Source organism: Dendrobates tinctorius, unplaced genomic scaffold (assembly GCF_039654945.1).
Source record: "Dendrobates tinctorius isolate UK_male_01 unplaced genomic scaffold, ASM3965494v1 ptg000208l, whole genome shotgun sequence".
NCBI classification, from domain to species: domain Eukaryota; kingdom Metazoa; phylum Chordata; class Amphibia; order Anura; family Dendrobatidae; genus Dendrobates; species Dendrobates tinctorius.
The window spans coordinates 7,791,391-7,806,789 of NW_027361875.1; the positions used below are offsets into that span (position 1 = coordinate 7,791,391).

Below are 15,399 nucleotides of genomic sequence, written 5' to 3' on the forward strand. Positions count from 1 at the left end.
ATATACTACCAGGGACAGGTGGCTCAGGGAAGCACACAATACGGAATGGCAGAGGAAGGATCAGGGCGAACTAGAGACAGGGAACAGCCACAAGGAATGAAAGGAAAGGAGAGCCTGGACAGACTGGGGAGAGCGAGGAGAACGACACAGAGGAAGGCAGGAAGGATAAGGCAGAGATTGGACTAGCTACAGGAGAACTGTAGGGGCCAGATTGCTACACAATCATCAGGCGTCCTCCTAACAGCGAGGACGCCTGAAATATACCAACCCCCGGAAGTGCGTGCCCCAGGCCAGCCCCTCAGCGCCGCCCACCGCTGGAGAGGGAGGACGGGAGGAGGCATGCGCGCGAGAGAGAGCAGGAGCCAGGAGTCGCCGTGAGGGAGAGTGGACGACGGGCGCGAGCCCGGACGGGAGCGCGCAGGTAGGGAAACGCTGCGGTGCGCGCTGCTACAGTAGGGGCATCGGCGGGCATAGCCGCCGATGTCACAATTGCAGTTTATTGTACAGGAAATCAAGTGATCGCAAGTTCAAAATAACTAGTAAAAAAATTAAAAAATGCTCTCACTACTATCAGAGTCGGTTTCAAACAAAGTGGGGACCTGGGAAAAAGTTTAAAGTGGGGTCCCAAATGCTAACATATTGCACCATCGCACAAATATTTCAGTTACATTTACAGGCCGCTAAAAAAGTGTGATTGACAATACTGAAGTCGTTGTTTCCTGTCCTCTTCACACCGGCTGAGGGACAATAATGGGCACAGAACAATCACTAGTAGATCAATCTGTCCCCATACAGTATCATGTTATCAGCAGCACATCTGCAGTTTTCACTGGGCGATGTGCTGCTGAGAACAATGATTTCTGTTCCGGCATAAACAATCCAATCATTTGATGAATAGGCAGCATTTTGCTTGTTTAGTATAATACAACCCCAAAGTCCTATGTGACTGGATAATGTGCACCATAGTCCTCCATATACTATAATGCACATCCCATAGTCCTCCATATTATGTAATGCACACCCCCCATAGTCTCCATATAGTATAATACACTCCCCATAGTCTTCCATATAGTATAAGACGCTCCCCATTGTCCTCCATATAGTATAATACGTTCCCCATCGTCCTCCATATAGTATAATACACTCCCCATAGTCCTCCATATAAAATAATATGCTCCTTATAGTCCTCCATACAGTATAATACGCTCCTCGTAGTCTTCCATATAAACTGTGTTCCAAATTATTATGCAAAAAGAGTTTAGGAGTGATAAGGTTAGAATTTTTTTGTTTGTCATTTAAACTCATTGATGGTGATGTGTGTCAGGGCTCTTTATATCACTGAAAGCAATTGCAGATACTGGTGCAAATTAGTTTGGCAGGTGTGTCCAAATAAAGGCAAGACTACTTAAGAAGGCTGTTCCACATTATTAAGCAGCCTACATTTTTTGCCAAAATGGAAAGAAAAAGGATGTGTCGGCTGCTGAGAAACAACAAATTGTGGAGTATTTAGGTCAAGGCATGACTACAATCAACATTGCCAAGACACTTCATCGTGATCATCGCACAATCAAGAAGTATGTCGCTGATTCCCAGCACACACATGTGCGTGCTGATAAGGAAAAATTGAGGACTCTTTCCAACAGGCAATTGCGTCAGGTTAAAAGAGCAGCTGCAAAAATGCCTTGTCGTAGCAGCAGACAAGTTTTTGAAGCTGCTGGTCCCCCAAACAACAAGATGCAGGGTCCTTCAGAGGTTTGCAGCTGTGCGTAAGCCATCCTGTCGACCACCTCTATCCACTGCACACAAGCAGAAACGGCTCCAGTGGGCCAAACCATACATGAAGACTGACTTCCAAACTGTCTTGTTCACCGATGAGTGCCGTGCAACGCTCGATGGTCCAGATGGATGGAATGGAGGATGGCTGGTTGATGGACACCCCATGAAAACACGGCTAAGGCTCCAACAAGGAGGAGGTGGAGTAATGTTTTGGGCTGGAATAATGGGGAGAGAGATTGTCGGCCCCTTTAGGATCCCTGAAGGGGTAAAGATGAACTCCATAATCTATGTGGAGTTTCTAAAACAGCACTTCCTGCCATGGTTCAAGAGGAAGAACCGTGCTTTCCGCAGCAAGATCATTTTCATGCATGATAATGCCCCGTCTCATGCTGCAAATAACACATCTGCATCTCTGGCTGCTATGGGCATAAAAGAGGACAAACTTATGGTGTGGCCACCATCTTCCCCTGACCTCAACCCCATTGAGAACCTCTGGAGCATCATCAAAAGGAGTGTCTATGATGGCGGGAGGCAGTTCACATCTAAGCAACAGCTCTGGGAGGGTATTCTGTCCACATGCAAAACAATTGAAGCACAAACCATCTAAAAACTGACAAATTCAATGGACGAGAGAGTTCAGAAGCTTCTTTCGAACAAGGGGTCCTATGTGCAAATGTAACATCACCTAGAATAAAGTTTTGACTTGAAAACTGTTTGATTTCATTTTATAATAAGCTGATAATGCTTATAATTTCACAACTGACCATTTTTTTTGTTCAAAATAAAAATAAAAAGGTTGAAAACTCTGCTGTGCATAATAATTTGGAACATGCATTTTGAGTGTTTCTTATTTTTAAAAATATACTGTTTTCATAGGCAGTTTGTTTAAAAACATTGCAATTATAGTAGAATATTAGATGACTGGAAAATAACAATGACTGCAATTCATATAAGTAATTTAGAGAAAATAGGAGGAAATATTTTTTGCATAATAATTTGGAACACAGTGCAGTATAATATGCTCCCCATAGTTCTCCATATAGTATAATACGCTCCTCAGTCCTCTACATTGTATAATGCACCCCCTATAGTCCTCCATGCAGTACAATGCACTCCCCATAGTATAATGCACCCCATAGTTCTTCAGATAGTATAAAGCATTTCCCATAATCCTCGATACAGTGTAATGCAGGTCCCATACAGTACATCTAGTATAATGTACTGCCCATAGTCTGATAGAGTACATGCAGCCCCGCTCAGAGTATACTGCAGCCCACTCACAAAGTATAATGCAGCCCCCATAGAATATAATGCACACCCAATACAGTTAAATGCAGTCCCCCATAGAATATAACGCAGTCACCCAATAGAATATAATGCAACCCCCCCATAGAATATAATGCAGCCCCACATAGAATATAATGCAACCCCACAGTCCTGCTGTATAATGGTCACCACTGATATAACCCCCGCTGCTCTGGTCTCTGCATAGTGTCTCAGCAGCTCCACTGCCTGGCACACAGCATGGTGCGCTATGAAGTGACGTCATTGCGCACACGTTGCGTCAGAGGCAGAGGGAAATGATGGAGGAGGGAGCGTCATTTGACGCGCTTTCCTCCATCATTGCTTTGAACTGTATCGGCATCTATGACACCGATACAGTTGAATGTGGTACAGGGTCCCCATGATTTACGGGCCCCATAGTGGTCACGTGGTGTGATGCTATTAGTGGCACGCCCCTGGGGGAGTGGGGGCCCTAGGCAGATGCCTAGTCTTTCTTCCCCTAACGCTGGCCATGATTACTATTATGGAAGGTGGCGACTGATCCCTAATACAGGGTTTTACCATTAAAATCACGCAGAAGTTGGACGATGTTAAGTTCTACCATGTTGGGTGTGAATCTCACAGTAATGATTTCCATCAGCTCTTTATTAATCAATCATTATACATGGATGTATACGGTAATGGTCTCAGTGTTCTTTGGACTGCCGGGGAGAATTCTGCGAAAATACGTAATGTGTCCTACATGTGTTGTATACCAATAGGGAAGCCTTATGGATCACTCACGTCTTCTATGTATACATTTTGCTGATGGCAACAGAGGACAAAGCCATGAAGGAGATTTTGTTAAGTAATCTCATGCCATAAATTATTGAATAAAAGCCCCATAGAGAAATGCAAAAAAAAAGTGTAAAAACAAAAATACAATTGTGTTTCCACTGTAGACAGAAAACTAAAGACGCACATCCAGACAGGGCTTGCAGTGTTTGAGCAAAGTAGCACAACTGTGGCCGGTACCTTTCTATTGCTTTGTCTCAGATAATCCAGCTCCTGTGACAATGCCGGCAGGTTGTGCTGCCCCCCTTCAAGGGCACCGGTGGTTGGATGGTCGGGGTTGTGATGAGAATCCGGCCTGCCGCTGTGTGAAGAGCAGGAAAATATTTATTCAGTATGAGCCAATCAGATGGCAGCTGTCTGCCTCTTATCCCGGCCGGCCATGTGCCGTCATGTTCGCTATACCTGCTTTACATATTAAGTAGGCAACTTGGGGGGAAGCCAATTGTTCCATTAGCAAAGCACGGTATTAAAGTTCACCAGAACAAGAAAAGTTTCCTTGCCAATCGCATTTCGTTTTCTAGGAGTCTTAAGGCATCATGCATTGGGAATGAGCTGACAAAATCCCAGAAGAATCAGCTAATGAGTATATAATCAACCATGCTATGACTCTAAAGTCTAAAGACTCTTCTCTCCAAAATGATGGAGGGTTTCCTGCAATTCAGAGATTGCAGCAACTCTATGGTCAGTGCCCTGCTTGTATATTGGGATGCTGCATAGCTGATGGCCACCAGGGGGAGCAGTGTCCACATGGCAAGGTCAGGACCACGGCCCAAGCTCCACTATTAGGTCATGTTCACATGCAGAGGAATTTTTTTTTTTTGCTCCGTTTTTTTTTTAATGCAAATTGAAAGCTGTGTTTTACAGTACCAGCCAAAGAAATCTCAAGCACTTTTTTCATTACTGAATTTGAGAATTGCTTTTTAAATCAGCAGCGTGGCAGTTTTTTCAGCGTTTTTGCTGGGTTTTTTTCACCCATAGAAAGCAATGAGAAAATGAAAAAAAAAAAAAAAAACTGTAAAAACCGTTTTTCTTTGGCTTTTTCAAAGCATTTTTGGTGAATAAAACTACATTTTATTAAACATGTACTGAAGACAAAGAACTTATTTAATCCACACCCAAAAAGTGTCAAAAATGCAGCAAAAAAGTACTAATCACTGAAAAATGGGTGATAAAGAACACATGTAATCCACACCCAAAAGTGTCAAAAATGCAGCAAAAAAGTACTAAAAACGCCGAAAATGGGTGACAAAGAACATATGTAATCCACACCCAAAAAGTGTCAAAAATGCAACTAAAAAGTACCAAAAACGCTGAAAAATGGGTGACAAAGAACATATATAATCCACACCCAAAAAAGTGTCAAAAATGCAGCAAAAAAGTACCAAAAACGCTGAAAACGGGGGCAAGAAGAACACATGCAATCCACACCCAAAAAGTTTCAAAAATGCAGAAAAAAAGTACCAAGAACGCGGGACAAAGAACACATGTAATCCACACCCCAAAAAAGTATAAAAATGCAGCAAAAAAGTACTAAAAACGCTGAAAAATGGGTGACAGAGAACACATGTAATCCACACCTACAAAAGTGTCAAAAATTCAGCAAAAAAAATACCCAAATAGCAGGACAAAGAACACATGTAATCCAAACCTAAAAAAGTGCCAAAAATGCAGAAAAAAAGTACCAAAAACGCTGAAACCGGGGGGAAAAGAGAAAAATGTAATCCACACCCAAAAAAGTGTCAAAAATGCAGAGTACTAAAAACGCTGAAAAATGAGTGACAAAGAACACATGTAATCCACACCTAAAAAAGTGTCAAAAATTCAGCAAAAAAGTACCAAAAACTCGGGACAAAGAACACATGTAATCCACACCTAAAAAAAAGTGTCAAAAATGCAGAAAAAACAAAACAAAACCGCTGAAAACGGGGAACAAAGAACACATGTAATCAACCCCCAAAAAGTGTCAAAAATGCTGCAAAAATTACCAAAAAGGCTGAAAACAGGGGACAAAGAACACATGTAATCCACACCCAAAAAAGCGTCAAAAATGCAGCAAAAAAGTACCAAAAACGCTGAAAACGGGGAACAAAGAACACATGTAATCCACACTCAAAAAGTGTCAAAAATGCAGCAAAAATTACCAAAAAGACTGATAAATGGGTGCCACTTTTTTTTTTTTTTTTACTGCTGAGGCAGTAGGTTTTGACTGCAGAAAAAAAACAGCTGCTTGTGAACATAGCCTTACCTGGTCATAAAGGGCAGCATATGTCTAATTTTGCAAAGTGGGTTAGTGTAGAGCAGCATTTCCCAAACTCCAGTCCTCACGGCCCCAACACGTCATGTTTTCAGGATTTCCTTAAGTATTGCACAGGAGATGGGATTATCATCAAGGCATCAGAAATGGCTACAGGCTCTCTCACCTGAGCAGATACTAAGGATTACTGAAGACCTGATCTGTTGGGGGCCATGAGGACTGGGGTTTGAGAAACACTGGTGTAAGAACATGCCGTACATTTTTTTTGTTCCGCAAAAGCTGAACTCTGACACAATAAGGAGCTCCAAAAAGTCAGTAGAAGACATCATTTAATATGGGAGTGGAGCTAAAAAAAAAAATCCCAATTCAAACACAAAACACAAATAATACGCAGAAATGCCGACATGTTCACCTTGGCTCCTTGTCCGGTTGCACTGGACTCAACATTTTCAGTGCTGATAAGTTCCTTGGGCTGGGGACAGGGATAATCTCCGACTCTGGTCCTCTAGATTTTCTTGTTTCCGGAGATACAGACTCCATAGTTGCATCACATAATGCACCAACCTAACAGCAACAAAAATGTAGAATTATGACACCAGTGACACAATTGTATCGTTCTGTGTCAAGTAAATATTGCAAAATATACAGGAAAACAAAAAAAAGAGTCCAGAGAGGAGGATTCCTAAAACTGGACATTCTGCATCTAGACAGTCCTAGAAGAGCGCACAACAGCACATCAAGGGAGACGGCAAAACCTATAAAGCTAGAGATAGATCACAAGTTTCCATAGGTGGCTCATGTTCTGGGAATCCCAACAGCTAAGGGCTCATTCAGACGGCACTTTTTTTATGTACGGGAAAGACAGACAAAGTTTTTCCATCAGATTGTCCTTCGAGTTTCATCAGAATTTGGGCTCATTTTCATTATTTTTTTGGAAAGAAATAAAACAAACAGTCCTTGAGTTTTGAACAGTACATTGATGGCATCCAAGTGAGGTCCCATTTTTTAAACAGACCCATAAACTTGCATTGACAACTTTGATCTAACACTGGGACCAAAACCGATTAAGTCTCAGCAATTTTGTTTGGTCTGCGAAAAGTCACGGACGTGTGAATGACCCTATTCACTGTTGGGCAGGTTCACACCTCCGTTTTCTCTTAATTTGAAAAAAAAAAAAAACGGTCCTATTTTTTTCCGATCAGAATTTGATCTGAGTGACATTAGTTTCTCTCGGAAAGAAAAACAAAAAGTTTCTCAGTCCATGAAAATTGCCTCACATTTGGATGTATTCGGAGTGCAGTCAGAACCATAGAGTTGCATTGCAGATTTTGATCTGACACTCAGATCAAAATTGAACATGGACCAAGCTGAGGAAAAAATTGGACATGTGCACAACCCCATAGAATATCATGGGTACGAGTGTAATCCATGGATAGCACTCATCCGATATAATCAATCATGTACATGAGCACTTATAGGTACGAGCGCCATTCAAGAAAAAACATGTTAAACAGGTTATTATAAAGAAACAAATTTAGCTCTACTCACCTTCCCCGGGTCCACCAGCGAGTCTCTGCGGTTGTTCATGGTGTCTGGCCACTGAGCTTTTTGAGTGTCTGCCGTGCAGTCAGCGCCACAATCAATGCCAGATATTGGGAGCAGTACTGGAGACTGGTTGGTGGATCTGGGGAAGGTGAGTAAGGAACAATTGGTTTCTTCATAATAACCTGCAGCCAAGAACATTTGTTTACTGAAAGGAAATAACCTCTTTAAAAGGGATTGCGCCTTCAGCACGCTAAGGAAAATATGGACTGCCAACGAAAATCCACACAATAGGTTGCACAGAAGAGGTGATAAATTGCCGATTGGTATCCCACCCCACTGACCTCAGGATGGAGGCCCATCTGCCATCCAGCATACGCACCACTGTTTCATTCATTCTCAATGGGACTGCCATACACAGTGGAGAGATCCATGTCAGTCCCAATGAGAATGAATGCAGTGTCGGTGTGCATGCTGGACCATCACTCTACTCAAGGAGGGCATCCCAAACCTTGTTCTCAGGATTGTGGGGACACCCATAGGTCAGTTAGTCATCACCTATCCTGTAGGTGGGTATATGAGATCCTCCCTGAAAATCTGTCCTGGTCTTGTGATGGACGCACAGGTGTATGACTTGTTACAGTATCAGAATGGAGTCCAGCAATGAGCCAAGTACCCGTGTGTATTACATGACTGTGGGAACACACACAGGTTCCTTCTGGATGACAAATTGTGACTATCACGACGAACTAATATACTGCAATATACTGGGAAATCAAATACATTAAGAAAGAAAGAAAGAAAGAAAGAAAGAGAATAAAGGCAAAAAAGAAAGAATGAAAAGGAAAGAAAGAAAAGAAAAGAAAAAAAAAGGAGAAAATAAGACAGAAAGAAATATGTCATTGGAAGGAAGTTAAAAGGGAACCTGTCAAGGGTAAAAACAGGTTATTATAAAGAAACAAATTTAGCTCTACTCACCTTCCCCGGGTCCACCGGCGAGTCTCTGCGGTTGTTCATGGTGTCTGGCCACTGAGGTTTTTGAGTGTCTGCCGTGCAGTCAGCGCCACAATCAATGCCAGATATTGGGAGCAGTACTGGAGACTGGTTGGTGGATCTGGGGAAGGTGAGTAAGGAACAATTGGTTTCTTCATAATAACCTGCAGCCAAGAACATTTGTTTACTGAAAGGAAACAACCTCTTTAAAAGGGATTGCGCCTTCAGCACGCTAAGGAAAATATGGACTGCCAACGAAAATCCACACAATAGGTTGCACAGAAGAGGTGATAAATTGCCGATTGGTATCCCACTGACCTCAGGATGGAGGCCCATCTGCCATCCAGCATACGCACCACTGTTTCATTCATTCTCAATGGGACTGCCATACACAGTGGAGAGATCCATGTCAGTCCCAATGAGAATGAATGCAGTGTCGGTGTGCATGCTCGACCATCACTCTACTCAAGGAGGGCATCCCAAACCTTGTTCTCAGGATTGTGGGGACACCCATAGGTCAGTTAGTCATCACCTATCCTGTAGGTGGGTATATGAGATCCTCCCTGAAAATCTGTCCTGGTCTTGTGATGGACGCACAGGTGTATGACTTGTTACAGTATCAGAATGGAGTCCTGCAATGAGCCAAGTACCCGTGTGTATTACATGACTGTGGGAACACACACAGGTTCCTTCTGGATGACAAATTGTGACTATCACGAAGAACTAATATACTGCAATATACTGGGAAATGAAAGAAAGAAAGAAAGAAAGAAAGAGAATAAAGGCAAACAAGAAAGAATGAAAAGGAAAGAAAGAAAAGAAAAGAAAAAAAAAGGAGAAAATAAGACAGAAAGAAATATGTCATTGGAAGGAAGTTAAAAGGGAACCTGTCAAGGGTAAAAAAAAAAACCACTATTAACCTGCAGATATGGGGTAAACTACAGGTTAATGGCATTCTGAAGCTGTAAGTCCACTGTGCTGAGAGCCCGGCTACAGGCAAGAAATAACTGTTATTACTCCTGGCAGCTTCGGGCTTTCAGTCATAGAGGCGTGGCTTCAGTTACTGCTCCGTGCATAGTGAGAAGCAGGTGTAACCACGTCTCTGCACTGACTGACAGCGGACTCTGTACTGTTACTTGGCTGAGCCAGCTGTCAGTCTCTGCCACTGAAAGTTAGTATTTCACCACACACTCTTTGGACTTTGTGATGCAAAATATATACTATGGTCCATTAACAGAAGAAATAAAGAGAGCCAATCTTACAAGATTGTAGTCATACTGTCACGATCCATTTTTGGATCTGTGTCAGATTCTGGATTCTCTTATATAAACCTTTTTCCTTTTCACGGTGGCCGCTCGTGTTACTACAAGGTTAGTCTGTCTGCTGGTGGGTTTTTGCCCCCGGTGGCCGCTGGTGTTACTACATGGTGATTATCTATGCAGCTGGGTGCCGCTCCCACCTCCCTATTTAAGGCCACCTGGTGCTGCAACTCACTGTTGGTAATACAGGTCATTTGGAAGCCAACCGTTCTGAAGAGAGAAGCTATCTTGAGCAGTGGTGTTTGCAGCAGATCTGGAGCAGTGGTTTTCCTGCTGGAATCTGTGTTCGGGTGCCTTACTCTGTGGTCCAGTGCATGACTGCAGAGCAAGCTAAGTGTTGTTTGTTTTTCCCGATCTGTTATTTTCCTTATTGTCTTATTAGTACAGTGGTGTGACCAGTGTCCACACCTGCCAGTTCCCTAGTAAGGGATAGGTGCAGGGCAAGTGAGGGACCTAGGTATCATGGTCGGCGACAGGTTGAAAGAACCTGTATAGGGAACGTGAGGAGAGTTCAGGGCTCTTTCCTAGGGGAGTGCAAGAGGTGTCCACTTCCCCGTTCCCTATTGCAGGCCCCACTGTTGTAATTGTTTCCCTGGTGTCCCCTTGTTTGTCTTTGTTGGTTTGTGACTGACCAATCGTCGGGTCACGTCATGCAGGGCCAGTCGCCCCGTGACACATACAGAGCGACATTGACAAGAAGCAACAATGACTAATCGCAGACGTTTTGTCATGATCCAGGTTTGATTATGACAGATAAATGCACTAGTAACCTTTTTTATTTCTCTAAGCTGTGTGCTTAAAGATAGTTTTGCCCCCGGTGGCCATTATAGTCATTGCACTGTGGTGGTCCCAGTTCTAGTTTTGCCCCCGGTGGCCGTTAGGGTCTGGTTTCTTTAGTTTAGTGCACGTGATTATAAAGCAGGTGTGATTGCTCTGGCTCTGCTATAAAAGAGTGTCAGGTGTTGCAATCACTGTTGGTGATAGTGGTCATTTCCAACCATCCTTGGTGGAGGAAGGAGCTAAAGAGTTCGTTGCAGCACAGTCAGAGTCCTGGTGTGGAAGGAGTCACAGAGGGGATTTCCTTGCAGCTCTGACAGAGCTTGGTGGCAGCTATTCAGGAGGAAAGCTGCATTCTGGAGGTGGTCTCTTGCTGGGAGCAAGAGCAACAGAGCAAAGCTAAGTATTGTTGCCCTGTTTGTGACTTCCCTTATGTGTGTTTCAGTGCAGTGGTGGGATTAGTTCTACACCGTCCATTTCATTAGAAAGGGCTAGGTGCAGGGCGAGCTAGGGTTCTTAGGTTCCAGCTCGGCGACAGGTGCGGAGCCTGTATAGGGACTGTTAGGAGTGTAGAGACTGGCTCAGGGGAGTGCAGGAGGTCTCCACGTCCCCGTTCCCTATCGCAGGGCCCTCCATTGTATCGGTTTCCCTGGTGTTTCCCCTTATTATTTAAATTCGCCCTGCTGGAGGCGGTGTATCCAGTTATACGTGTAATACTGAAATTCGCCTACTGGAGGCGGTGTATCCAGGGTCACGTGTGCCATAGAAATTCGCCCTGCTGGAGGCGGTGTGTCCAGTCACACGTTGACCATCACACGTTTCGACCTTCCCGGGTCTTACTCATTGTATCGCTAACATAAAAAATAGCATATAAGTAAAATAATATAGCTGAAATATCAGTCAATAATAGCATTAACATGGAAATCAGAGTTCAAAGTGTTTAATGATCCCCAGATGTAAAAAATAAAGCTTGGGCCATGCAACTGTATCTACATAAATCCAGAATCTATGAAAAGGTTTTAAGGAACTTAAAAGAACATAAAAAATAAAGACAAACAAAAATCCTGTCCTTTTATTACCTGATGTTTTATGTTATCTTTAAGAGAGTAATATTTTGGGACTGATTTCCAGTTTGGAATCTTGAAGCTGAACCAAGTGATTTTTGAATGTCTTTATTTTTAAGTTGCATGACCCCAGCTTTATTTTTTACATCTGGGGATCATTCAACACTTTGATCTCTGATACAATGAGTAAGACCCGGGAGGGTGGAAAAGTCTGCGATTAGTCATTGTCGCTTCTTGTCAATGTCGCTCTGTATGACTACAATCTTGTAAGACTGGCTCTCTTTTTTTCTACTGTTAACGGACCATAATAAATATTTTGCATCACAAAATCCAAGGAGCGTGCGGTGAAATACTAACAGTCGTGGTTATTGGGGCTCTTGAGCCCATTACACTAGCACCTCGCCCGATTGACTGAGTGCACACTATTATACTCTTTATTTTAGTCTGTGCCACTGCACAGTTACAGCAGCCACTCACTATGTACTGAGCGGTGACTGAAAGCTGGAGGCTGCTGGGAGGAATAACGTTCATTTTCTCCAGGTAGCTGGGATTTCAGTGCAGGGAGAAGTTCTACTGTTGTCTGCACAGAGATGAAAATATTAAGATTTTTGCTAAGAATGGAAGAATATTCCATAGCAAGTTATGTGATTATTCTGACAGTCCACCATTTGTCTGATTGTTGGGATATTTCCTTCTCTGCCTATGGTAAAGGGGTTATGGAGGAACAGAAGGCAGGATCCTGTAGTCCTTGGACTGTGTCTGGTATTGCAGCTCATCCCTATCCAAGTGAATGAGCTGACTGTAATACCATATACAGCCTATAGAGTTGCTGTTTTTGGAGGTAAAAACAAACATACATCTTAATTTTGGGCATCCCATATTAGTTATTTCCACCAGATCATGATTTTTCAGTACTTTTTATGCAGGTTGCAATCACCATCGATCTACACTGTCAGATTTCACGTGAAGCCGATCTTCACCGGTGACGTCTATTCAGTAGGTGCTTGATGCGGAGCATTCGCCATGGTGGATGCCTGTCTGAGAATGTGTCCTTGGACGGGTGCCATGGTCTTACTGCGAAGTACTTGTAAGAAAAGGCTGATAGCATATCATTAGGTGAACTACCCAGAGGAGGTTACAGATTTTCTCTGACATCGCTGTGAAATGTTAAGCTGATCTGTTCAGAAGTTGGCGAGAATTGGGTCCGTTCAGGTAACGTGTCGAGCATTAAGTACACAACCACGCGTTTTAACCCCTTACGGACAAAGCGAGGTTTTGCCTTGTGGACACAGCCCCAGAAAGGAGCATTCTGACCCAAAAGGGGTTTGATACAATGTTATAACAGGAGAGGAAAATTACAATGTTTCTGCCCCACATTTTGGATTTTCATAAAGGCCACATTGTATCTGCAGAGCCCAAGGTACCAATAGGATGTGAATCTGTGAGTGACCCCATTTCAGACACTAAACACAACAAAGTACTCATCAGTTGTAGGGACACCTCCAGGATTAGACCCTTGTGTGAGACTCTGATTGACCGCCTGGCGTCTGCTTTCCGTTTATTTTCTCCACGCTTTCCAACAGCTATACATTTTCTTTTTTACTCTGAGTTGTATCATGGCTTGTATTCTCCTAGCACAAGCCGTAGTTTTTATTATTTCCATTTTGGGCTCCATACAACTTTTATAATGTCTTTTTATTTCACTTTTTGGGAGAAGAATAGTGGACAAAATAAAAACGGTGATTCTGCCAGTTAGATTCTTTTTCTCTTGGCATCCACCATATGGAATGTATTGAACAACTTTTATTTTAGGGGTGAGATAAAATTAAAAAAAACACAATAGATCAGACACTTTTCTTTAGGCCTCGGTGAGAAATCCACAGGAGGGATCAAAATTTAACCTTAAGGCTGTGTGCACACACAGCGTTTTTTTTTTTTTTTTTTTTAGAGTATTTGCCAATAAATCCGCTATAAAGACGCTAAAAATAAGCTTCCCATTAATTTCTATGCATTTTGCACTTTTTGTGCATATTGATGCATTTTTTACCGTGAAAAAAACGCTTTGCGGTAAAAACGCAGCATGCTCATTAATTTCACGGATTTTTCCGCATTTCTGCCATTTCTATGGGTCTGGAACCACGTGGAAAAAAACGCATAAAAAAACAAGCGTTTTTTGCGCAAAAAACGCGCGGAAACTGCGCGGTTTCTGGGAAGGGAGACCGGTTTTTAAGCAGAAATATTCTGCTACGTGTGCACTTAGCTAATAGGCAGCTATATGATTGGTAGTGATGAGTGAACGTGCTGGGATGAGGTGTTATCTGAACATGCTCGTGTGCTAACAGACTGTCTTTGAAGTGCTCTAAAATATGTTCGGGTCGCTGCGGCTGCATGTCTCCTGGCTGTTCAACAGCCGAAACACATGCAGGGATTGTCTAACAAACAGGTAATCCCTGTATATGTTGTGGCTGTCGAACAGCCGTGAGACATGCAGCTGAGGGGACCCGAACATATTATTCGAGTGAGCCGAAGTCACTCTGTTAAGTACCCGAGCATACTCAGATAACACCTCATCCCAGCACATTCGCTCATCACTAGTGACGAGTATCACATGGCGCTCGGATCCCTGTAAGCAAATTATCAGAGAGAGAAAAAAACCTCACATTTGCCATTAACGTCCATTATGCTCACTACTCCGGCAGTGCACGTCTGAGAGTCTGACATGCTCGATTTGTGTACGGAGCACTCAAGCATTTCACTGCTCAATCAACACTAGTGGTTGGCTAAGGTGAGTAACTGCTCCTTACAGTTTTACGCTAATGGAAACATTTCACATTTTATTCAATCCTTAAATTAAATATTTGGCATAAAGTTAGAGCAAATATTCCTATATACTACATCTCACCACCCTGGTCTTTTATTTCTACTATCATATTTGCATTAAGTTTTATTTTTCTATTCTTCCAGAAACAGTTAACCCACAATATTACCATGCAAGACGGCCTATCATGGCTTCAATACTTATGTGTTTCTTTAAAGGGAATCTGTCAGTAGGATCAGCCCTCCCAAGCCGTCTATTAGGGCATGTGGGTCATTGGAAGCTGAATAATATGATACCTTCATATCTGAGATCCGATATCTTATTCCAGAGAAATCCACATTTTTACCCTTCGCCACGACAGCACCCACTGGAGGTATCGGATCCGCCCCATTTGAAACAGGAAACCCTACAGGAAAGATAAAAGGGGGCGGTCCGCCTTTCCTCCTCAGTTTTGGTTTCCTGTTCCAAACGGAGCCACGATCCTTCAGGAAACATACCTGGGCCATGCACGCCGCCTGTGCAGTCTCCATGTGAACGGCAGGGGCTGCGGTCCGGAGGCAGCGTCGGGGGAGACTCCGTTAGACGGCTCCCCCCTCGTCTGGTGTATGGAGGGTGATGACCGGGTCCGGGGTGGGCCGCCCGGTCTCACCCAGGAGCGCGCCGGGTGGCACCAGGGCTCCGCCGCTGCTAGCGGTAAGTGCGCCAGTGGCGCGAAGAAGGGAGCAGCGGTGGCGGTGA

The 15,399-nt window shown here is 43.4% G+C and overlaps 1 protein-coding gene across 15 annotated transcripts in view; it reads right to left on the reverse strand.

Annotated features, from left to right (window-relative positions):
• The window catches only part of MIPOL1 (mirror-image polydactyly 1), a 606,483-nt gene that overhangs the window by 349,549 nt on the left and 241,535 nt on the right, over positions 1–15,399 (reverse strand). For 7 of the 15 annotated variants that reach the window (XM_073554193.1, XM_073554191.1, XM_073554190.1 and 4 more), the window contains 3 exons: positions 8,669–8,804; positions 6,561–6,712; positions 4,075–4,195 (listed from right to left, as the gene is read on the reverse strand). In XM_073554193.1, the coding sequence (XP_073410294.1) occupies positions 4,075–4,195; positions 6,561–6,712; positions 8,669–8,707 (312 nt within the window). In that variant the 5' untranslated portion in view covers positions 8,708–8,804. Of the gene's footprint in view, positions 1–4,074; positions 4,196–6,560; positions 6,713–7,696; positions 7,833–8,668; positions 8,805–15,399 lie in introns of all 15 variants that reach the window. The other 8 variants (XM_073554200.1, XM_073554199.1, XM_073554198.1 and 5 more) reach the window with 2 other exon arrangements.